This window comes from Jaculus jaculus, chromosome 15 (assembly GCF_020740685.1).
Source record: "Jaculus jaculus isolate mJacJac1 chromosome 15, mJacJac1.mat.Y.cur, whole genome shotgun sequence".
In the NCBI taxonomy this organism is placed as follows: domain Eukaryota; kingdom Metazoa; phylum Chordata; class Mammalia; order Rodentia; family Dipodidae; genus Jaculus; species Jaculus jaculus.
This window is the reverse complement of record NC_059116.1, coordinates 7,282,262-7,305,149: the sequence shown is the minus strand read 5'-3', so window position 1 is coordinate 7,305,149 and position 22,888 is coordinate 7,282,262. Positions and strand designations below refer to the sequence as shown.

The following is a 22,888-nucleotide window of genomic DNA, read 5'->3' as shown; positions in this document are numbered from 1 at the left end:
ACACGTGAATATTAAATCACAAGAACTATGCTAAATAATAACCAAATTGTCATGAGTTTTTTTTTTCTTCTAAGGAACAGAACTAAAAATACACAAATATACTGAAGCCAGCCAGGCTTCATTTGGGTTCTTTTGGAATTTTTTTACACTAATTATAGATTTAACCCATGTGCTTCTCATGTGACTTTCCTTTTCACAGAAATGCAAGCTCTGCTTCGGGCACTTGGAAGAAACTAGGTACATGGTGATACAGGGAGGAAATGATATCAAATAGCTCCATTCTGAATCATGCTTCAAATGACTGAGAAAATCTTCTAGGTCCAACCTTTCTAAAAAGAGCAGTATTGGTTCAGAAAGAAGGAAGAAAGAACTAAGTCAAATGAAGTATAATTACACTTCTTCATGTGTTTTTAAATGTTGATTTTTAGTAATGAACGCTGCATGTTATTACCAAATGAATTATAAAATGCCAATTTGAACTTGAAGATTCCAGGTCGATGAATTAATCTGTTTTATAATCCTTGAATAAAAGAAATAGAGGACTGTCCACTGCTAGGTGAGGAAGTTGAAGGGCACAAAAATTTGGATAGGGCAAAAAAATAGTTTATCTTTTCTAGATGGGAATAGATGGTGGCCAACAGTCATTCCCAAGGTGGGCTGCTTATGGATGGGGGCTGAGGATGGGGAGAAACGGGGATCAGGCAGCTGTCTTTGGGCTCCAGCACCTTGTCGGACTTGGAGAGTCTGTGGCTGAATATACCAGCTCATCTCTTCTCTGCACTTTCTGCCTCCTCTACCCAGGTTGGGGAGCCAGTCCTTCTGCCTCTGCCTCTCCCCTCACTCCTATGAGTGGACCACAGAAGTGGAAGGCTCAGAACACACTGGAGAACTGGCCCGGCTTGTATGTAAATACCCCCCTAGCCTCGTGGGCTTTGAATAATTAGTTCCCAGCTGGCGGTGGTTTAGGATGTGTAGCCTTGCTGGAGGCGGTGTGCTGCTGGGGGTGGATCTTAAGGTTTCCTAGTCCAGTCCTGCTGGGTGTTAGCCAGTGCACTCACACTGCTTCCTTTCCCCCATGTCTTGCTCATGTTATGCACTGCTCTGCCGTAATGAACCTTCCCCTCGGAAACACAAGCTAAGATCAACCTGTTCCTCCCTTCAGCTGCTTCTGGAGAGGTGTTCCCCTCTGCCCCCCCCCCCCACACACACAACATGAAGGTAATTGCTACAGGAATCAACAGGGAATGATTGTTTCCTCCTCATCAATTCACGATTCATCCTATCTAAATGAATGAGTACATAGTCTTGTATTCACTGAGCATACCATAGCTTGGGCACCTTTGGAGATCCTCAAAAGGGGAAGGCTGGGGGGGTTGGGAAGGCTGACGGTCAAGAACATTCCTAGTGACTGGCTGTAATCAGTTTTCACTGTCAACCTGGCTGGACTGAGAATCAAGCAGGAGCCTGAGGAATCAAGTCAGAACATCTCTGGGAGTGTCTGGAAGGGCATTCCCACATGGAATGTCTGAGAGTGAAACGATAGTCCCTGAATGTGGGCAGCACCATCCCACGGGCTGGGGGCCTGGAAGAAACAGAAAGAGGGAAAGGAAAAATCCACCACGAGGTGAACTGAGCCACTCTGCACGTCTTCGCCAGGACAGACTGAACCTGTGGAAATCATGAACTCATACAGATTTGTTCTCCTATACGTTCTTTCCGTCAGGTATGTTGTCATAGTGATGTCATAAATCACTAATATGCTGCCTAAATATGCATTGTCAATTAAGGCTGTGTGTGGTGGTTTGAGTCAGGTGTCCCCCATAAACTCAGGTGTTCTGAATGCTAGGTTCCCAGCTGATGGAGATTTGGGAATTAATGCCTCCTGGAGGCGGTGTATTGTTGGAGGTGGGCTTATGGGTGTTATAGCCAGTGTCCCCATGCCAGTGTTTGGCACACTCTCCTGTTGCTGTGGTCCACCTTGTGTTAGGCAGGGGGTGATGTCCACCCTCTGCTCATGCCATCGTTTCTCCTGCCATCGTGTAGCTTCCCCTCAAGTCTGTCAGCCAAAATAAGCCCCTTTTCCCCACAAGCTGTTCTTGGTTGAGTGTTTCCTGCCAGCGATGCGAACCTCACTGCAACAGTGAAGATGGCACTGAGGAGTGGGATTGCTGCTAGACACCTGACTGTGTGGCTTTGGCCTTTTGGAGCTGATTTTCAAGAGGAATGTGGGAGGATTTGAAACCTTGGCATAAGAGGTGCCTTGTGGTGCTGTAAGTACAGCTTGGTGGACTGTTCTGGTCAGACTGGAAAGATCTGGTAATGTCTAGACTTTGTGAGAAAGGAACAACAGTTAGAGAGCGGCAGGCTGCACAAGTACTTCGTTTCTGGAAGGGTGTTTTCCACATTCATTATCTAGCATGAGTTCATTCCTGTGTCCAAGCTTTTCTAGGTCCCTAGGATACATCAGACCTTCAATAAAGCTTTGATAGAAAAGCAGATATGGGGCTGGAGAGATAGCTTAGCGGTTAAGCGCTTGCCTATGAAGCCTAAGGACCCCAGTTCAAGGCTCGATTCCCCAGGACCCATGTTAGCCAGATGCACAAGGGGGCGCACGCGTCTGGAGTTTGTTTGCAGTGGCTGGAGGCCCTGGTACACCCATTCTCCCTCTCTCTCTCTCTTTGCCTCTTTCTCTCTCTGTTGCTCTCAGCTAAATAAATAAAAAAATGAACATCAAAAAAAAATTTTTAAAAATAAAAGCAGATATGAAGCTGGGAGGACCGGGGAGTCTTCCAGAATTATTGACGTCCTGTCAGTGAACACTTACCTCCAGTTCAGAAATGGCTGAACCAAAGGAGTGACATTAGGAGTCAAAGCTGAGTCACTGCCAACAACAGACACGTGAGGTATCGGCAGTGACTACCTTGCCTGCAGAGCAAACATCCTGTAGTGGGACGGTGAGCGTCCTCCTGACCTCCTGGAAGAAGGCTCGAAACCACAGAAGCCATCGGGACCCCAGGATTAAGCATCATGTATGCCTGTCAGCCTGGGTTCAGTTCCCCCAAACCCATGTAAAGCTAGTGTCTGGAGTTTGTTTGCAACAGCATCAAAAAGTCCTGGAATCTTTCTCACTCTCTCCCTCCTCTCATAGGTTAATTTAGACATAATTGTTTAAGACATAACCCAAAGTATACTTCCCCCTTTACTCATCTCTCCTAGTAATTCTCACTGTTCTTAATGAGATATTGCATCACTAAAATAGCCTTAACAGGGCTGGAGGGATTAGTGGTTAAGGCCTTTGCCTGCAAAGCTAAAGAACCCAGGTTCGATTCCCCAGGACCCATGTTACCCAGATGCAAAAGGGGGTGCATGCATCTGGAGTTCGTTGGCAGTGGCTGGAGGCCCTGGCATGCCCATTCTCTCTCTCTCTCCCCTCTTTCTCTGTCAAATAAATAAATAAATTTAAAATAGCCTTAACAAATGCATATTTTTTTTTAAATATCTCTACTTGCTGAGACTATCCAAAGAACCATGATGCTCTTTGAAAAGACATCGCACGGTGGACACCCTCCTTCTTCCTCCGCCCAGGTCACTGACTTGTCGTTTCTCCAGAAACGACCTGGGGTGGTTTGAACGTGGAATGTCCACCATCGCTTCATGTATCTGTCACTGAGCCTCGTACTTAACCCCCAGCACGTGGTGGAGGTTGGGAAATTTGTGGTGCCCTTAGGAGGCATAGCCTTGTTGGAAGGGTGCGGATCACTGGGGGTGAGCTTTGTGGGGGGTCCATGGCCCCGGCCTGCTCATCGCACCTGGCTTACCCTCTCTCTGCTGCCTCCCTGTGGCTCTGGAGATGTGACATCTGGCTGCCTGACGCTGCCATGCTTTGTCCACCATAAAGAAACATCCCCTTGAAACTGTAAGCCAGACATAGGTACTTGATTTGGATCTAAGTTTAAATAAAAAGAAATAACAATAGGTATAAAAATTTTTTTTAATGAATAAAAAAGGCCTTGTCCTTCAAGTCCTGAGAGAATACTTGCTTTCTAAGAGACCCAGTGCACTCAGGCCCTTCCCTTACTTGTGACCCTCACAGCATTGTCTTTCTCCACATTGGAGAGTATAAATGACGATGCTTGAAAAAGATTAAGAATATGCCATTTTGGCCAGAAATCGTAAGGCCTGTTCATGAAGAAATAGTTGTGGAGAGAATAGCACCTCAAAACTCCACCTGGCTGATGCTCCTCCTCAGGCAAAAATCAATTCGGCTGGCAAGGAGCGGGCAGTCTCTGCACAGATTCTACAGCTAAGCATGAGGCCAGGACAGAAGAGCAATGTCAACTTTTTGCAAATAGACACATTTACTTAGATGATGGTCACACTTCCCTCCCCTTTCTGTACCTAGATGTTCAGTGCTTGAGAAATGAAAGATAATTAAAAACAGGCAAGGTTGGAGCTGGAGGGATGGCTTAGCGATACGGCATTTGCCTGCAAAGCCAAAGGACCTAGGTACAATTCCCCAGGACCCAAGTAAGCTGGATGCACAAGGGAGCGCATGCATCTGGAGTTTGTTTGCAGTGGCTGGAGGCCCTGGCGCACCCACTTTCTCTCTCCCCCCTTTCTCTGTCATATAAATAAATAAAATATTTTTTAAAAAATAGACAAAGTTACTGTTTGAACTCTTTGACAGGACAGCAAAGAGTTCGCTTTGGATTTTATAACACTGAGAGAGAGAGAGAGAGAGTTTAAATACGGCCAACCTGTTCTTCCAAGAGCTGAGTACGACTTCCACCTATGTTATCTTCCTGGTCACTAACTGGAAAGCCAGCGTCTCCCCCTCCAGTGCCACCAAAGGTGGTTACCACATAGTCTTACTGCAGCTCTAGAATCCCGCCCAGCCCAGGGACAAGTGGCCGGTGTCTCTCCAAAACCAAGGGTAAGAAAATGCCATGAAACGTGTAGAGTAATGCAAATGGCTGGTATGAGTTTCACTCATGGAAATTCCAAGGGCTTGAGCAGGAAAACCATGCCAGCCCTTTCAAATATACCTCGGAATGTCGCATCTTCTTTTAGTCTAACTGAAAATCAGTATTTCTGAATATATACGCCAGCGGATCTGGGTATGCGTAACAGAACCAGGTGTCTCGGAGAGAGTAAAGGACCGTGGTTGGGACAAGCTAACCAGGAGCATTAGACGCAACTCTGGCTACCTTGGGGTTTTAAAAATACAGCTGCTGGTATGACTTACGGTCTAAACTTAGAGTCAGGAGAGAAAAAGCTTCTCTGGTGGGGTAGGGGGTGAATGACATACACGGGCTTTTCTTTTTCATCCTTGTTTGGAGCTGAAGGATCTTGTGAACCCTTTGAAATAGCACATTTCCACATATTCATTTGCCTGGGGTGAGTGTATGGATGACTTTCAGAAGATTTTCAATGAGCTCCCTATAATGCTAACTATACCGAGTCAGAGAGAGCCCTCACAGCCAGTTGCAAAATCTGCGTCACAGACCAGATGCCATCCTAGTGGGAGGAAAGTCATCGTGTTCTCCTTGGTGCTGGCTTGGGGCACGGGTGAAGCTACGGCAGTTGAAACGCTCTCGCAATGCTAACTAACATTGTCAATTATTCCCTGGGTTCTACAAACAACAAGCAATGGTCCTAAGGGGCTTGTCTTACGAAGAACTGCAGACCTTCCCACCGCAGTCGCTAGTTCGGTAAAGCAAGAAACTGCTCAGATAAAAGCCAGCTAAGCAAGGTTGTCCGTCCTGAAGTTTACAAAGACTTTCTGCAGGGAGATTTAATGGGCTTAAATTTCTTTGAAAGCAATACTCTCACCCTTCCCTGAGGTAGTCCAAGCAGTTAATGGTTGCTGGGGAGTGGGAAAATTTTCCATCAGTGGGATAGCCACTCATAAGTTGCATGTGCTCTGATAAACAGCTCCCACGCATGCCCACGTAAGTACATCTGGAGTTTGTTTGCAGTGGCTGGAGACCCTGACATGCCCATTCTCTCTCTCTCTCTCATAAATAAATAAATATTTTTTATAAGCAAAAAATGTAAATAAATAAATACGTTTACATAAATATGTGAGCAAGAAAAAAAAAAAAAAACCCAAGTAGAAATCCAAGAGAACACCATGATTCAGCCAGTCCTGAAACTGTTTCTGACTTTCAGGGATCACTGGTTGGGGGCTGAGGCCTAACCCAACGTCGAGAAGCCTGACTACAAAAGGGTGCTGGCCAGCGAAGAGGGACAGGCCAGGCAACAGAAGTGAAGTTGCATAGCAGTGGGCTGAACACTCGGTGGAATCCAAACTCCTCCTTTAAAGATGCTTAGCAAAGGGCTGGAGAGGTTTAAGGCACTTGCCTGCAAAGCCAAAGGACCCATGTTCAATTCCCCAGTACCCAAGTAAGCCAGATGCACAAGGTGGTATAAGCGTCCGGAGTTCCTTTGCAGTGGCTAGCAGCTCTGGTGCACCCATTCTCTCTTTTTCTGTGCTTTCTCTTTCTCTCTCTCTTAAGCAAATAAATATTTATAAAGATGCTTAGAAGAAAAGAATCAAGCTTTTTCCTCCAGTGGTTTCTGCTTCTAAGAGGCCTGTGATATATGCTCCAAATCCCGCACCCAGAACAGGCCTTTTGACTCTCAAGCGGGAGGCACTGAGGACAACTTACCAGTAGCAGGTGGCTGGTCACCGGGACAGCTTGCAGACCCTGTGGCTCCCCTGGCCGAGCTCGCTTCCTGGGGCGGGCCGTCCTCCTCCGCCCTGCCCTCTACTTCTTCAGCAGGGAGGCCCATGCTGTAGGCACATTGGGGCAATGGTCCATATTTCGGGGAACCCATCATGGATTCGTGGTCCTCCCCAGGAGGGGCCCCCCAGCCTGAGCAGCCGTCTGCCGAGGAGCTTGTCCAGGGGGAATAACTGCCCCCCTCGACCGCTCTCTGTAAGTACTTTTCAGGGGACACGGGGGTCCAATCCGTCCTGCATGGGGGCTGAGGGAAGTCGCAGCTCTCAGAGTCCACCGCGCTCTCAGTGCCCGTGAAGCAATGGCTCAGACTGTCGTTCTCGCCCACCTCCAGGGGCTCCGGGAAAGGGGGGTTGGGTTTACTGCCCGGCTGCGTCAGAAACACCGAAGAGTCTGGGGACTGAGAGGCCCGGTCCGTGTACTCGTCCTCCGTGGGGACCGGCCTGGAGGGGTCCCCCTGGGTGTCCACTTCGCTGACCAAGGAGAACATCCTGGCATCTTCACTCTCACAGACAGGCCCACAGACCCCAGCACGATCTGGATAGCACATGTCTTCCGGAACCATCTTCTCCTCCAGAGTCACCAGTAAGATACCTTCGCAGACTTCCCGCTGGCTGGAGGCTGCTGAGTGACCGCTGACACAGCTGTCTCCCGAGGACTCCTGCAGCATGAAGTCGGAAGGCATCAGTGGGGACTGGGCAGCTCAGAGCTTAAAGACGCTTGCTTGCAAAGTCGGCTAGGCTGGGGGTTTGATCCCCCAACACCCACATAAAGCCGGGTGTAAAAAGTGGCGCATGTGACCTCACAGTGCGTGGCACTGTCTACACAAGACCCTCATAGTAGGAGGAAAAGACATCAAAATAAAAGAGAGACTGATTGGGAAGGGCAGGGGATGTGATGGAGAGCGGAGCTGCGAAGGGGAAAGTGGGGGAGGGAGGGAATTAGCCTGGTTTATTGTCTGTTATTATGGAAGTTGTCAATTTAAAAAACTGGTGCGTAGGACTGGAGTTTGCAGAGGCAAACTCCATATACATCCATATGTATATGATGTATGTATGTGTATGCATGTGTGTGGTATTAGTACCCAGAGTTATCAGGGCATGTTCAGCTGACCACTGCTGACAACAGTATTGATGTGAGTTATTTTCACCCAACACATACCCTTTCTTGGTACGATTTAAAGTTACACATGTGGGAGAAGCCCACACTGGGATACAATGGGAATGAATGCACTCACTGTGCTTCGAAGGCTCACCATGACAGGGCACACCTGCCAAGGAGAGAGCGGCCGTCTGGACACAGAACTCCGGCCACAAACTCGCTACACAAATACAGGTCACAGCAATATGTAGCCAGCCGCATGCTGGACTCCAGTCAGTAGCTCTGGCTTTCTGGCAATGGTTTCGTAATCTTGAAACTACTTTCTGTGTGTTCTAAGATTGAGCAAACGAGTGAATATGTTGAGAATAAAAGGAGTCAGGTGTAACATTTGCTAGGAGAAGATTCAAGTAGTAAAAGAGAAAGGTGAGAATGGATCCTGTAGTGTTGAGGAGCTGGAATTGAAGAAATCAGTACAATGTTCAAAGTTGTTATATTTTTATACCTAAGAAAACAGATGTAGGACAAAATAAAATGGAATTTCAATTATCAAATGTGGGTTGGAAAATAGTATTATGCCACTCTTAAATTTTTGTTTTGTTTTGTTTTTGAGGTAGGGTCTCACTCTAGCTCAGGCTGACCTGGAATTCACTGTGTAGTCTTAGGGTGGCCTCGAACTCCTGGTGACCCTCCTACCTCTGCCTCCCGAGTACTGGGATTACAGGTGTGTGCCACCACGCCCAGCTTTCTTTCTCCTTTCATTTTTTTTAAAGATTTATTTTTACTTATTTATTAGGACAGAGAGAAGGGTGGAAGGGAGAGAGAGAGAGAGAGAGTGAGAGACAGAGAATGGGCATGCCAGGGCCTCCAACCACTGCAAATGAACTCCAGACGCATGTGCCACCATGTGCATCTGGCTAATGTGGGACCTGGGGAATCGAACCCAGGTCCTTAGGCTTCACGGGCAAGCGCCTTAACTGCTAAGCCATTTCTCCAGCCCTAATCTTTTTTTTTTTGATGCAGTGTTTCGTGTAGCCCAGGCTGGTCTGAAATCACTATGTAGCCAAGGATGACCTTGAAATTTTAGTTCCCTCTCCTATCACTTCCTGAGTGCTGGGTCTACATGTATGTGCCACCAGGCCCAGAGCTCATTAGGCAAATACTCTGCCAACTGAGCTACAATACTAATGCCACTGTTAAATTTCTTGATTTTTATAAATTTACTATGCTTAAATGTGAAGATCTTTATTGTTACAAAATACAGGTATTTGGGCTGGGGGAGATGGCTTAGTGGTTAAGGCACTTGCCTGTGAAGCCTAAAGACCTAGGTATGATTCCACAGAACCCACGTAAGCCAGATACACATGGTGGCGCAAGTGCCTGGAATTTGTTTGCAGTGGCTACAGGCCCTGGCATGCCCATTCTCTCCCTCCCTTTCTCTCTCTAATAAATTTTAAAAGAATTAAAAAATAGATAAAGCTGGGCATGGTGGCATATGCCTTTAATCCCAGCACTTGGGAGGCAGAGGTAGGAGGATCACCATGAGTTTGAGGCAACCTGGAGACTACATAGTGAATTCCAGGTCAGCCTGGGCTAGAATGAAACCCTACAATAAATAAATAGATAAAGGTATTTAAGGAAACAGGAATAAGTCATCTCTATTCATTTAAGTGATTCAAGGAAAACGTGGACTCACATACATACAGAGAAAGCAATATAGTAACATTTGAACTACTGGTGACTGGGCATTAGCCATATGGAAGGCTGCTGTAATAGTCATGATTTTTCTATAATGTTGAAATGATGTTAAAATAAAAGGTTACTGAAATAGCTACTGGGCCAAGGAAAGTTGGTGGGATCTTGGGATATACCAAAAAAAAAAAAAAAAAAAAAAAACAACAACAACAAAAAACAATATTATGCCGGGCATGATGGCCCATGTCTTTAACCCCAGCACTCACGAGGCAGAGATAGGAGGATTGCTGTGAGTTCAAGGCTACCCTGAGACTACATAGTGGTTAGAGGGCTAGAGTGAGACCTGACCTCAAAATATAATAAAAATAAAAAGAAAGAAAGTCGGTGGGATCTTTTGTCCCAAGAACCTGAACTAGTTGATCAAGATTGGTCCAAAAAAGAAATGGACACAGCGGAAAGATGCAGGGCTAGGGTTAGTCTTTCCCAGCAGCTGTGAAGACTGGGTCACTCTCTAGCATGTGGGGGGGGGGGGAATGGGGAGGAGGCTGGGAGAAGGAAAGCAAAGAAAACAGGCATTTAGAATGAGCATTGACCTCGGCCCTGGGCTTATTCAATAGGGATCAACTCTGGGATTGAGTTTAGACACTGGACTTTATAAAGGAGCCTGTTATGCAGTTCACTTGATAGAGCACTTGCCTAGCGTCTGCAGGTTCTGTGTTTGATGCCCAGCCCAGCACATAAACAGGGCATGGTGGTGTGTGCCTATAATCCTAGTACCTGCGAGGTTGGAGGCAGGAGGATCAGAAGTCCAAGGTCATCCCTGACTATGTACAGACTTCGAGGAAGCCTGAGATAAATGAGGCCCTATCTCAAGAAAGGAGAAAGTTAAGTGCCTCTTAAGCAACAAGGCTCAACAATTGGCTAGGAATAGTTTGATCAGCCTGTTGGCAGAGATTAAAGGAGGGATTAGAGGCTTATTACCTTATTTCCACTTAGTCGGCTGCAAGCATCATTGGCCCAGCTCCACAAATTAGCTAGAAAAATAAAGCAAGCATAAGTGCTTCATATAATAACTTCCTATCCTTTTAAAAAGAAATCTTATTTTGTATATTTAAGTTACCCAACATATTATAGGCTAAACACAGGAGGCAAAATGGAAACTCCAGAGAAACAAATTAACTCATCTATCAAGCCACAATTACCCATTTGTGTGTCAAGGACAGCCAAAATTAACTCATTTAGAATAATAATAATCTCGTACAGTATAATACTGTTCCCGAGACGTGTGTGTCCCACATAACTGTGACCGTGTCCTTTGACCTGGGTTACTCACCACTTCCTTTCCCCATCACGCTGGTTCATTCTCTACCTCTGTGTATTTCACTCCCCTGCTAGCACTTAATGACTACACAGACGTGAGACCAAGCACTTGACCACTTTGTCAGCTACCTAACTGTCTCTAAACATACTCCAAATGCATCACAGTACTATGGGCCACCTCGTCAATCTGATACTGCCTTTATTTTTAAATATTTTATTTATTTATTCATTTACTTGAGAGAGAAAGACAGAGAGAATGGGTGCACCAGGGCCTCCAGCCACTGCAAACAAACTCCAGACACGTGCACCACCTTGTGCATCCTGGCTGATGTGTGTACTGGGGAATTAAGCTTGGGTCCTTAGGCTTTATAGGAAATTGCCTTAACTGCTAATCTCTCTCTCCAGCCTCCTTGATTCTCTCTTTAAACATACTCCAAGAGTATCAGGGTATTGTTGACCATGTAGTCAGTTTGAAACTGTCTTAAACATACTCCAAGGATATGGCTCCGTGGTAGAGTACTTGCCCAGCATGGGCAAAGACCTAGGTTCAATTTCCAGCATGGGAGGGTGGGGTCAATCAGTTAGTCGATAAAGTAATTGAGTTAAAGTTTCAAGATATGTTTATTACTCCCATCAAAAATAGAACTTCCTTCATGGAAAATGTTAATAAAAATTAAAAAAAAAAATAGAACTTCCTGGACTGGAGAGATGGCTTAACGGTTAAGGTGCTTGCTGGTGATGCCTAAGGACCCATGTTCTACTCTCCAGATCCCACGTTAACCAGATGCACAAAGGTGAAGCAAGCACAAGGTTGCACATGCCCACTAGATGGCACAGGTGTCTGGAGTTAGATTTCAGTGGCTGAGGCCCTGGTGTACCAATTCTTTCTCTCTCCTCTCTCTCTGCAAGAGAGAGAGAGATACAGAAATAGGCAGGTAGAAAAGGAGAGAGAGAATGGGTGTGCAGAGTCTCTAACCACTGCAAACTAATGCCAAATGCATGCACCCCCCTTGTGCATTTGACTCACATGGGTCCTGGGGAGTCGAACCTGGGTCCTTTGGCTTTGCAGACAAGTGCCTTAACCACTAAGCCATCTCTCCAGCCCCCCTCTCTCTAAAATACAGATGAATAAATAAATACGGGACTTCTGGGGCTGGGCTGAAGGCTCAGTGGATCAAGCAGTCAGGAGCGCAGGCTGGAGTACTCACTGGAGCCCCAGATCCCACATGAAAAGCCAAAAGGCTTCCGTACAGCCAGCATGCTGTCTGAGGGACAGATGGGAGAGGAGACAGAAGAACTTTCCTGAAGCTGGAAGCAGAGTGAGGAGCCCTGCCCCAAATGAGGTGAAGACAGGGACCCCCCCGACAGCTCTCCTCTGGCTTCCACACGCACACCCCTGGCATGTACCACTTTGCACACACACACACAAGCAAATGTTTTTTTTTTTTTTTTTTAATAGCATCGTGTGTCCGTCTATTGAATTTGTAATAACTATAATAAGCCTTTAACAAACAGAACTTCCTGTTTTATGTAAAGCAAAACAATCCATGAACCTCCATCAAATACCCACAGTCACACTAGAGGCTGTAAGAGTCTCTTGGACTATAAGTATTCTTGTCTCCTCAGCAGTTTTTCTTTGACTATGAGGAACCAGGCTATGGAAGCAGGGCTACAAAGGTACCTTCAGGACCCAGTTTTCCTATAAACTCGCGCTGGCGCCTGGACAATAGGCATGAAGCGTGGGCTGCCAGGCTAAGGGTCAGCTTCTGCGGCGCCAGAGGCTCCCACGCTGCCTTCACGTTTCTTTGCTTCTCATAGGAAAGAACCGTGTGTCCTGTGGCAAACACGAGGGACAGCCCCACTAACTCTTTTTTTTTTTTTTTGGTTTTTTGAGGTAGGGTCTCACTCTGGCTCAGGCTGACCTGGAATTCACTATGTAGTCTCAGGGTGGCCTTGAACTCACGTTGATCCTCCTACCTCTGCCTCCCGAGTGCTGGGATTAAAGACGTGTGCCACCACGCCCAGCTTCCACTAACTCTTAATACACCACTTGTTTGTCTTAAATTTATTTATTCGCTAGAAAGAGGCAGTGAGAGAGAGAGAGAGAATGGGCATGCCAGGGCCTCCAGTCACTGCAAACGAACTCCAGATGCATGTGCCACCTTGTTTATCTGGGTTTTGTGGGTCCTGGGGAATCGAACCTGGGTCCTTTGGCTTTGCAGGTAAACACCTTAACCGCTAAGTCATCTCACTGGCCCTCCATTAACTTTTAAAAAATTCTTTCAAAAATATTTTTATTTATTTGAGAGAGAGAGAGAGAGAGAAAGTGGTAGAGAATGACATGCCAGGGCATCCTGGAAACAAGCTACAGATGTATGCACCATTTTATGCATCTGGCATTTATGTGGGTGCTGGAGAATTGAACCTGGGCACTCAGGCTTTGCAAGCAAGTGCCTTTAACTGCTGAGTTATTTCTCAAGCCCTCCATTAATGTACATATACATAATCATATATATGTGTGTGTAAAAAGTCAAATCCATAAATTTATGAATTTATATTATGCAAAAATGCAGTTTTATCCCACACCTAATGAAATATCCAGAGATCCAATGTTTCACTCAATAGTTTGCTTTTGAGACAGGGTCTCAGTCTATAACCAGGAAGCTTGCCTGGAATTAATTATGTAGCCCAGGCTAGTCTGGTGCTCATGGTGATCCTCCTGCCGCAGCCTCCCGAGTGCTGTGATGACAAGCCTCCAGCACCACACCTGGCTTTTACTCACTCGTGAGGTTCATGTCAGAAGTTGTCAACTCTTCACTGGAAGCTAATCACAGCTTATGGTAACAGTTAATGATCTCACGGCCAGTGAGCTCTTAAGCGTGCCGGGCACAGAGCTAACCAGGGTCTATGCGTAACCTGCTTTATGCTCGACGCTCTCCTATGTGACCTTGCCTAGTTTACTTCATTAATCTGAGCCACCGTTTCCTCCTCAGGAAATGAGAAAAATAATAGTGCCCACCTCGAGGTGCTGTTCCGAAGATCTGTGTGGTACCCATAAGTGCATGGAGCCATGTTGGCACACAGTACAAGGCCATGCATGCCAATTATCACTGTCATTACCCTCATCATCGCTTTTGAAATGTGATCAAAATAAAACCAGCCCAGGCTGGAGGGATGGCTCAGCAGTTAAAGTACTTCTAGCCTGCAAAGCCAAACGACCATGGTTCAGTTCCCCAGCACCCATGTCAAGCCAGACTCACAAAGTGACACATGCATCTGGAGTTTGTTTGCAATAACTGGAGGCCCTGGCACACCCATTTTCTTTTTCTTCTTTCTTTCTTCTATCTATCTATCTATCTATCTGTCTGTCTGTCTGTCTGTCTGTCTATCTATCTATCTGCCTATCCCTCTGTCTCACTCTACTTACAAATAGATAAATACACAAAATCATGCCAGGCCAGAGGAGATGGCTGGAGAGAAAGTGCTTGCTGGGCGAGCGGGCTGACCTGAGTTTGGATCTTCACCACCCACATATATTCCAAGCACAGCAGCACATCCCTGTCAGCCCAGTATGGGAAGGTGGAGACAAGAAGATCCCTGGGGCTAGCTCCTCCACTGAGAGACCCTGTGTGAAAAAATAAGGTAGACAAGGCTGGGGAGATGCCTTAGCCAGTGGTGTGTTGCCTGACAAATGGGAAAACCTGAGTTTGGATGCCTGCATTGGCAGTGGCAGGTCTGCCTATAATCGCAGCACTAGACAGGTCCCTGGCACAAACTGGCTCACCAGACTAGCCAAATTGGTGAGCTCTGGGTTCAAATGAGAGGTTTTGTCTCAATAAAGAATGTGGAGAGTAATCAAGAATGACACCTGGGGCTGGAGAGGTGGCTTAGCAGTTAAGGCACTTGCCTGAGAAGCCCAAGGACCAAGGTTCAATTCTCCAGGTCCCACGAAAGCCAAATGCACAAGGTGGCACATGCATCTGGAGGTCTTTTGTAGTGGCTAGAGGCCCTGACACATCCATTCTCTCTCTTTCTCTTTTTCTCCTTCTCTCTGTCTCTAATAAATGAATTTTTAAAATTTTTAAAAAGCAAGACACCTGATGGCAACCTTCAGCTTTCACACACACATGCAGGTACACACACATGCATATGCACACACACATGCATGTACACATACCCCACAAAAAATAAGGTGGGGAGCGATTGAGGAAGATGCTCAACACTGACTTCTGGCCTCCACACACATGCATTTATGCAGGCCATCAGGCTTTGCAGCAAGCACCTTTAACTACTGAGCCATCCTCTAGCCCAACATCAAGCTTTTAATCAAAAAAATTTTTTTTGAAGAAGGTTCTCACTCTATCCTAATCAGACCTGGAACTCACTCTGTAGTCTCAAGCTGGCCTTGAACTCACAGCAAGCCTCCTACCACTGCCTCCCCAGTGCTGAGAGTAAAGGCGTGTGTCACCATATGTAGCTTATTTGTATCAGGTGGGAGAATTAAATCACAGCAGAGCAGAAGTGAGCCATCTAAACAAGGTTGTTAACAAGTGACTGAGAATGAAAGGACTAATAAATGCCTTGAGGGCTGAAGAAACAGCTTAGTGATTAAGGCATTGGCCTCAGAAACCTAAGGACCTAAGGTCGATTCCCCAGTACCCACATCAGCCAGATTCACATGGAGGCACATACGTATGAAGTATGTTTGCAGTGCCTGGAGGCCCTGGTGTGCCCATTCTCTCCCTCCCTCCCTCCCTCCCCCCCCCCTCTCTCTCTCTCTCTCTCCCTCTCTCTCTCTCTCTCTCCCTCCCTCTCTCCCTCCTTCCCCTTCTTCTGTATCTATCTCTGCTTGTAAGTAAATACATAAAAATTGTTTAAAATACCTTGAGCAAACCTAATGAACCTTTGAATTCTTTCAAAAAATTATAATTCAAGCCGGGCGTGCTGGCACACACCTTTACTCCCAGCACTCGGGAGGCAGAGGTAGAAGGATTGCCATGAGTTCAAGGCCACCCTAAGACTCTATAGTGAATTCCACGTCAGCCTGAGCTAGCTAGAGTGAGACCCTACCTCGAAAAACCAAATATATATATATATATATATATAATTCTTTTAGCTTTTAGTAAATAAGTCCAACATGATATGAAGTTTAAAAAGCACCATCAGACACTTCTTTGGGTTTCCTAAGAAACAAAGTAACAGTAGGCTTCCATCCTAAGAATGAACACCTAGATTCCACTGAATTTAAGAAAAATGCTTTGAAAATTTTAGATTCGAATTTCAAAATAACACCTTAGTCAACAATCCATTTACCTGCCATCTATCTGAACATTATCTGTGCTTTATTTTATTTTATTTTATTTTATTTTATTTTATTTTATTTTATTTTATTTTATTTTATTTTATTTTGAGAGAGAGAGAGAGAGAAAACGGGTGTGCCAGGGCCTAAGCTGCTGCCAACGCACTTCAGATGTGTGCGCCCCCTTGTGTGCATGTGTGACATTGCACGCTTATGTTGTGTATCTGGCCACGTGGGACCTGGAGATTCGAACATGAGTTCTTAGGCCTTGCATGCAAGCGCCTTAACCTTTAACCCATCTCTCTAGCCCTTATCTATGTTTTAAACGGGTACGTAAAAGGATTATATTCTAGGATAAAATGCAATCCCTTATATGTCTGCAAGCAAATATATTTATTTGCAAAGGGTGAAAAAGAGATGGAGGGAGAGGGAGCAAATGGGCACTCCAGGGCCTCTTGCCACTGCAAATGAACTTCAGACACATGTGCCACTTGGTGCATCTGGCTTTATGTGGGTACTGGGGAACTGAACCCTGGCCAGCAAGGTTTGCAAGCAAGCGCCTTTAAGCACTGAGCCATCCCCCCAGGCCTCCCCTGACCGTGCCCACATGCACAGCTGAAGCTCAGGGCTTACCGGCTGTCACCAGCTTCCTGAATGCCAGAAGATGGTTTAACTATCATATAAGGAATTAGTTCTCATTACACGATCTTTCAAGCACATTTGGTTTTGGTTTCCCTTCTTCCCTCTTTTCCTCCCTCCTCTCTCCAGGTGTGCCCCTTGATGTTCCCTTTTCTTCCCCCCACCCCCTTGCTCACCACCTGTCCTTCCTCTCCATGGTCCCCACCTCCATTCATCATCTACTCTCCCTCTCACATCCCCACCCCTTATTTACTTTCATGGAGACATTAAAAGTTAGAACACGAGGTAGGAGGGTCGCCATGAGTTCGAGACCACCCTGAGACTACATAGTGAGTTTCAAGTCAGCCTGGGCTAGAGTGAGACCCTGCCTCAAAAAAAAAAAAAAAAAAAGTTAGAATATGCATATGAGAGAGAACGTGTGATTTTTGTCTTTCTGGGCCTGGGTTATTTTACTTAGTATAATCTTTTGTTGCAATTCCATCCATCTTCCTGCACATTTCATAATTTCATTTTTCTTTTATAGTCAAGTAAAGTTCCACGGCATATGTGTGCCACATTTGCATTACCTATCAGCTGGTAGGTATCATCAGTCGATGGGCATCAAGGTTGGTTGCATCTCCTAGCTACTGTGAATAGAGCAGAATGCTGGAACATTCTTGTTCACTGATATGCAAACAGGTTGTTGTAGCAGTGAACTGGACACAGAAGGTGCTTGACCTCCGAGTGCAAAGACACCGTGGTGGTTTGAACGTACGGCCCTGTGGGCTCAGGCTTGCGCCCGGGGCTGGGTCTTGAGCCAGGGTGCAAGGTGTGAAGAGAGCAGCCTGAGCTCTGGCAGGCTGGTGGCAGTGGCTGTGGGTGGCATCTCTCTGCTGTGATCTGTGGAAGTGAGCCAGCTTGTCCTGCCATTGGTGATGTTCCCCTGGAATCTGTCAGCCCGAAATAAACCCTTTCCTCCTATAAGCTGCTGTTGGTGTGGCGTTTGTCCAGTAACACGCACGCACCAAGGTTCTTACTTCAGCAGTCTATAGACAGCCAGTGGACAATCTACTCACGTCCCAAACCACCTTCCTGGACGGCACCCTCGTTCTTTACCATGGTGCGTCAGACACCACGGAGGACACCATACCTGTCAGCGCCTTCCCTTTCTTTCTGTAGTAAATGCCCAAGACGACCCCGGCGACCAAGGCCACGGACACGAAGAGCAGCAGTATGACGGTGCTGGGCACGTCCATCTGGGCTTCTGCATTGCAGGAAAGTGAGAAACACGGTCTTTGGGGTCATTTTCTTCTACTAATAGAACAAGAGTCTGTGAATCCAACCCCAGAATGGAGGAGGTGGGTCTGGGTGAAGGAGCGGAAGCAGAGAGTTTAGCACCCTGGCTGCATTCATCAGAAAACGTTCACGTTCTTAGGGGGAGCGCCGAGGGGGACTTCAAAGTCTAGCCCAGCCCTGCTCAGGTGGGTGCCTCCTCTTGGGAGGCCACCTCGGGACCACTGTTGTGACCACCCGAATTCCACTCACAGTGCAGCCCCGCTTCCTCTCCGCTGGTTCCACAACACTCCCTCTCCCGGTGGGAGGATTCTGCAGGCTGCAGAAAGCCCTTGCGCCAAGATGCCCAAGGATGGGATGAAATTCAAGCTCAGAGGCAAGCCCTGCATGCACTTCTGAAGAAAGCAGCCCAGGGCACATCTACCACCCAACAGGCTCTGCCCATCCTACCCCTGGGTGGTTTTCTGGATGGCAGAGAGGAGCTGCAGACCACATCTGATTTCTCCGTCCCACGACGGGCTTCCGTCTTCCCAAGGTCAGTACAGCTGTGGAGGGGAACCAGGGAAGTGCTGTTAGCCTTACTTTTAAAAAATATTGAGGGTATTACCATGGGACATTTTTTATAATCATGGAAGATGTTAATAAAAAATTAAGAAAAAGATATTTATTTGTTTGTAAGCAGAGAGAGAGAAAGAATGAGCAGGGTGCGGATATGGACGCACCAGGGCCTCGTACCACTGCAGACACACTTCAGTTGCCTGGGCCACTCTGTGCATCCGGCTTTACATGGGTGCTGGGGGTACTGAGAGATCCTCTCTAAGAAAGGGTGGGGGGTGCTGGGAAGGAATACTTGCTGCATAAGCAAGAGGGCATCTTGGGCTGGGGACTCCCGAATCCAACTCAGTGGAGGTGGCATTTCCCAAAGAGACCCAGTTTTCTTTCTAATTAATGTACTTACTTGAGAGAGACAGACAGACAGACAGACAGACAGATATAAAGAGTGAGTATAGGCCTTCTGCCATTGCAAACAACTCCAGATGCGTGTGCCACTTCTTGTTCATCTGGGCACTTGGCCCAGGCCATCAGGCTTTTCAAGCGCGCACTTTGACTGCGGAGCCATCTCTCCAGCCCCTCAAGGAAAGGCACAGATGGGCAGTCAGAGGACACTCGCCGTTCTCCGTGGCCTCGCGTGTGCATGTATGAGGCACACACATCTGTGTACGCTCACACACACACACACACACATGCATACAGCACACGTCACACGCGCCTCACCACGCACATACTCCATACACACATGCAAAAAAGAAGGAAAGAAAGGAAGTGGCTCATGGAATGTGAACTGCAAATTTCTTATTACTTTTTTTGTTTTTGCTTTTTTTCCCTTTGATGTAGGGTTTTGCTCTAGCCCAGGCTGACCTGGAATTCGCTATGTACTCTCAGGGTGGTCTCAAACTCACGGCAATCCACCTACTGCTGCCTCCTGAGTGCTGAGGTTAAAGGCATGTGCCACCACGCCCGGCTTTTCTTATTACTTTTAATAAATTTATTTGCTCATATGGGGAAGACACAACAGGGCCTCCTGCTACTGTACACGCACTCCAGTTACATGAGCCACTTTGTGCATCTGGCTTGATGTGAGCACTGGGGAACTGAACCAGGGTCAGCAGGCATGGCAGGCTTTGCAGGCAAGCACCTTTAATCGCTGGGCCATTTCGCCAGCCCTGTAAGTTCGTTTTTAAAGAATGTGTTTGGAACTGAAGAAACATGACCTCCGTCTTTGGTATCCAGCAAGGAGCGTGGAAAGGACGGACTATGTGAACTACCTCATACACCCCAACCTGCAAACCACAGCCCAAACCGGGAACTGCTTGAGCACCCTACACAGTGATTGGTTTTTGTTTCTTCTTCTTGGTTTTTCAAGGTAGGGTCTCACTATAGGCTGACCTGAAATTCACTATATAATAATCTCAGGGTGGCCTTAAACTCATGGTGAGCCTCCTACCTCTGCCTCCTGAGTGCTGTGGGATTAGAGGCCTGTGTCACCACACCCTGCTGATATATATATTTTTTTTTCAGTTTTTCAAGATAGGATTTCACTATGTATTCTCAGACTGGCCTTGAACTCATGGCGATCCTCTTACCTCTGCCTCCCGAATGCTGGGATTAAAGGCTTGCGCCACCACGCCCCACAAAAACCCTACACTATGAAGCCATGCATGAATCACAAGGATAAGTGCAGTGTTGTCTAGCATTACCTCCAGCCAATGTGTATAAGATAAATGTGAAACACAAAAGAATCTTGTGTTTAGACTTGGCTTTTCTCACCAAGAAATCTTTGTATGTATCTGAACATATTCCAGACTCTGAAATATGAACAAACCATTTCTGGTCCCAAGCAGTTTTCAAGCATCTTTCAAAATTTTTTATTTAGAGCTGGGCGTGGGGGTACACGCCTTTAATCCTAGCACTCGGGAGGGAGAGGGAGCAGGATCACTGTGAGTTGGAGGTCACCCTGAGACTACATGGTGAATTCCAGGACAGCCTGAGCTAGAGAGAGACCCTACCTCAAAAAACCAAAAAAAAAAAAAAATATATATATATATATATATATATATTTATATTTATATTTGTGAGGAGGATGGGAGGGAGAGAGAGACAGGAAGATGGTGTGTGTGGTGGGGGGATATCGATGGGCCAGGGTCTCTAGATGCCACAGATGACCTCCAGATCGTGTACCACTTTGTGCATGTGGCTTTATGTGGGTACTGAAGAATTGCACCTGGGCCAACAGGTTTCAAGCAAGTGCCTTTAACCACTGAACCATCCCCCTAGTCACACTCCCAAGCATTAAAAAAAAAGTATACTCACCCCTGTATATAACCATATATATATTCATTATAAAATTTGTTACTGTGGGAAACCCAGGATGACATAAGTAACTATCAACAGGGAAGTTACTAAACAAATTATGGGGCACCTCCACAATGAGATACGTGAGTAGTTATAAAGAGCCACAAAGGCCAAGTGTGGTGGTGCACGCCTTTAATTCCAACACTAGGGAGGCAGAGGCAGGAGGATCACTATGAGTCTGAGGCCAGCCTGAGACTACATAATGAATTCCAGGTCAGTCTGGGCTAGAGTAAGACCCTACCTCAAAATACAAAACAAAAAAAAGGAAGTCAGGGTGTTTACAACGTGCAAACATATAGACAAGACGCTTCTATATGCAGACACACAACACACAGAGACATGCAGATCTCCAGATGAAGAAACAGCGATGTTGTGAAGTTGGGGAAGGCAGGGGCTATACGTGACCACATATGCCTTATGTCCAAATGGAGCTATAGGTCAGCAGTAAGAGGGTGTGCCTAGATACTTGGAGGTGCTAGATTCCATCCTCAGAACCACAAAAAAAAAAAAAAATCTAATTTTCAACCAAGTAAGGTTAGAAAACGGGAAAGGCGGCTGAGCTGTAAGTCATAGATTTCTGAGCGTCAGTAACACAGAGCCCGGGTCACATTAGCATGAAGAATGGGTTTAGCTCGTTTATTTTCCCACATTGCTTGACAGACTTTTTCCAAGAGGAAGCTAAGTGGACAAACTCGTCCCATTTTCCACCCAGACAAGCCGGTGACAGATGACACATCTCTAAGTGAACAACTGCTCTGGCTCCTTCACCGCCCCTTACTTGGTCCACGGCTTGCATCTGTCCGTGGAAGAAAAGACGTCGGAGAAGTAGCCCACGAGGCAAGGTTTGCACACTGTGTCCCTGTTGAGCTGCACTGTCAAAAAAAAAAAAAAAAAAAAAGACAAAAATCAGGGACACTTAGAGATCTGTCAGTACGGGGTTCCCCCTTCAATCTGTTTTCCCCCACGCCTGAGTGCCCACCTCTGTCCCAGGACTTCAGCACCACCCCCGCCACCCAGGGGATAAAAGGTGGTGACAGAATTGTGTTCAGATACTAACTGGCTCCATGCCAGGCCACTAATGCCCAGTATCTGATGTCCAGGCTAGGCCAGCTCGGGTCCCAATCCTTCACTGTTCAAAACCATTGTCCTAGGGACCAACACACTATTTTATTCATTTCCTAGTCTGGCTGTCTGTGTTGCTGGGGTTTATCATGGGCTGTTTTTTAAAAAATTTTTCTGCCAGGTGTCGTGGCACATACCTTTAATGCCAGCACTCGGGAGGCAGAGGTAGGAAGACCACTATGAGTTCGAGGCCAGCCTGAGACTACAGAGTGAATTCCAGGTCAGCCTGGGCTAGAGTGAGACCCTATCTTGAAAAACAAACAAACAAAAAAAAAACAAAAAAAAAATTCTATTTTATTCATTTATTTGAGATAGAGACAGAGAGAAAGAGAGAGAGAGAGAGTCAGAGAAAGAGAATGGGCATGTCAGGGCCTCCAGCCACTGCAAATGAACTCCAGATGCATGCACTACCTGTGGCTTTACATGAGTTCTGGGGAATTGAACCAGGATCCTAAGTTCTGCAGTCAAGTGCCTTAACCACTGAGCAATCTCTATAGCGCCTGGCTGTTTTCTTTCTTTTTATTTTCTTTCTTCTTTTTTTGCCAAGTACCTCTGTTTCCCCTTTCCTTCATCAGTGTCATTTAATGTCTTTATAAGAAATGTATTGGGCTGGAGAGATGGCTTAGCGGTTAAGCGCTTGCCTGTGAAGCCTAAGGACCCTGGTTCGAGGCTCAGTTCCCCAGGTCCCACGTTAGCCAGATGCACAAGGGGGCACACGCATCTGGAGTTCGTTTGCAGAGGCTGGAAGCCCTGGTGCACCCATTCTCTCTCTCTCTCCCTCTATCTG

The 22,888-nt window shown here is 46.5% G+C and overlaps 1 protein-coding gene across 1 annotated transcript in view; it reads right to left on the bottom strand.

Annotated features, from left to right (window-relative positions):
- Positions 1 to 1,445: 1,445 nt before the first annotated feature.
- LOC101598862 (tumor necrosis factor receptor superfamily member 11A) overlaps positions 1,446 to 22,888 on the bottom strand; it is a 65,596-nt gene continuing 44,153 nt past the window's right edge. The window contains exons 5-10 of the mRNA XM_012947945.2: positions 21,758 to 21,851; positions 18,517 to 18,611; positions 17,924 to 18,037; positions 10,518 to 10,570; positions 6,672 to 7,404; positions 1,446 to 1,582 (exon numbers count right to left, since the gene is read on the bottom strand). Coding sequence (XP_012803399.2) covers positions 1,473 to 1,582; positions 6,672 to 7,404; positions 10,518 to 10,570; positions 17,924 to 18,037; positions 18,517 to 18,611; positions 21,758 to 21,851 — 1,199 coding nt within the window. The 3' untranslated portion in view covers positions 1,446 to 1,472. The remainder of the gene's footprint in view (positions 1,583 to 6,671; positions 7,405 to 10,517; positions 10,571 to 17,923; positions 18,038 to 18,516; positions 18,612 to 21,757; positions 21,852 to 22,888) is intronic.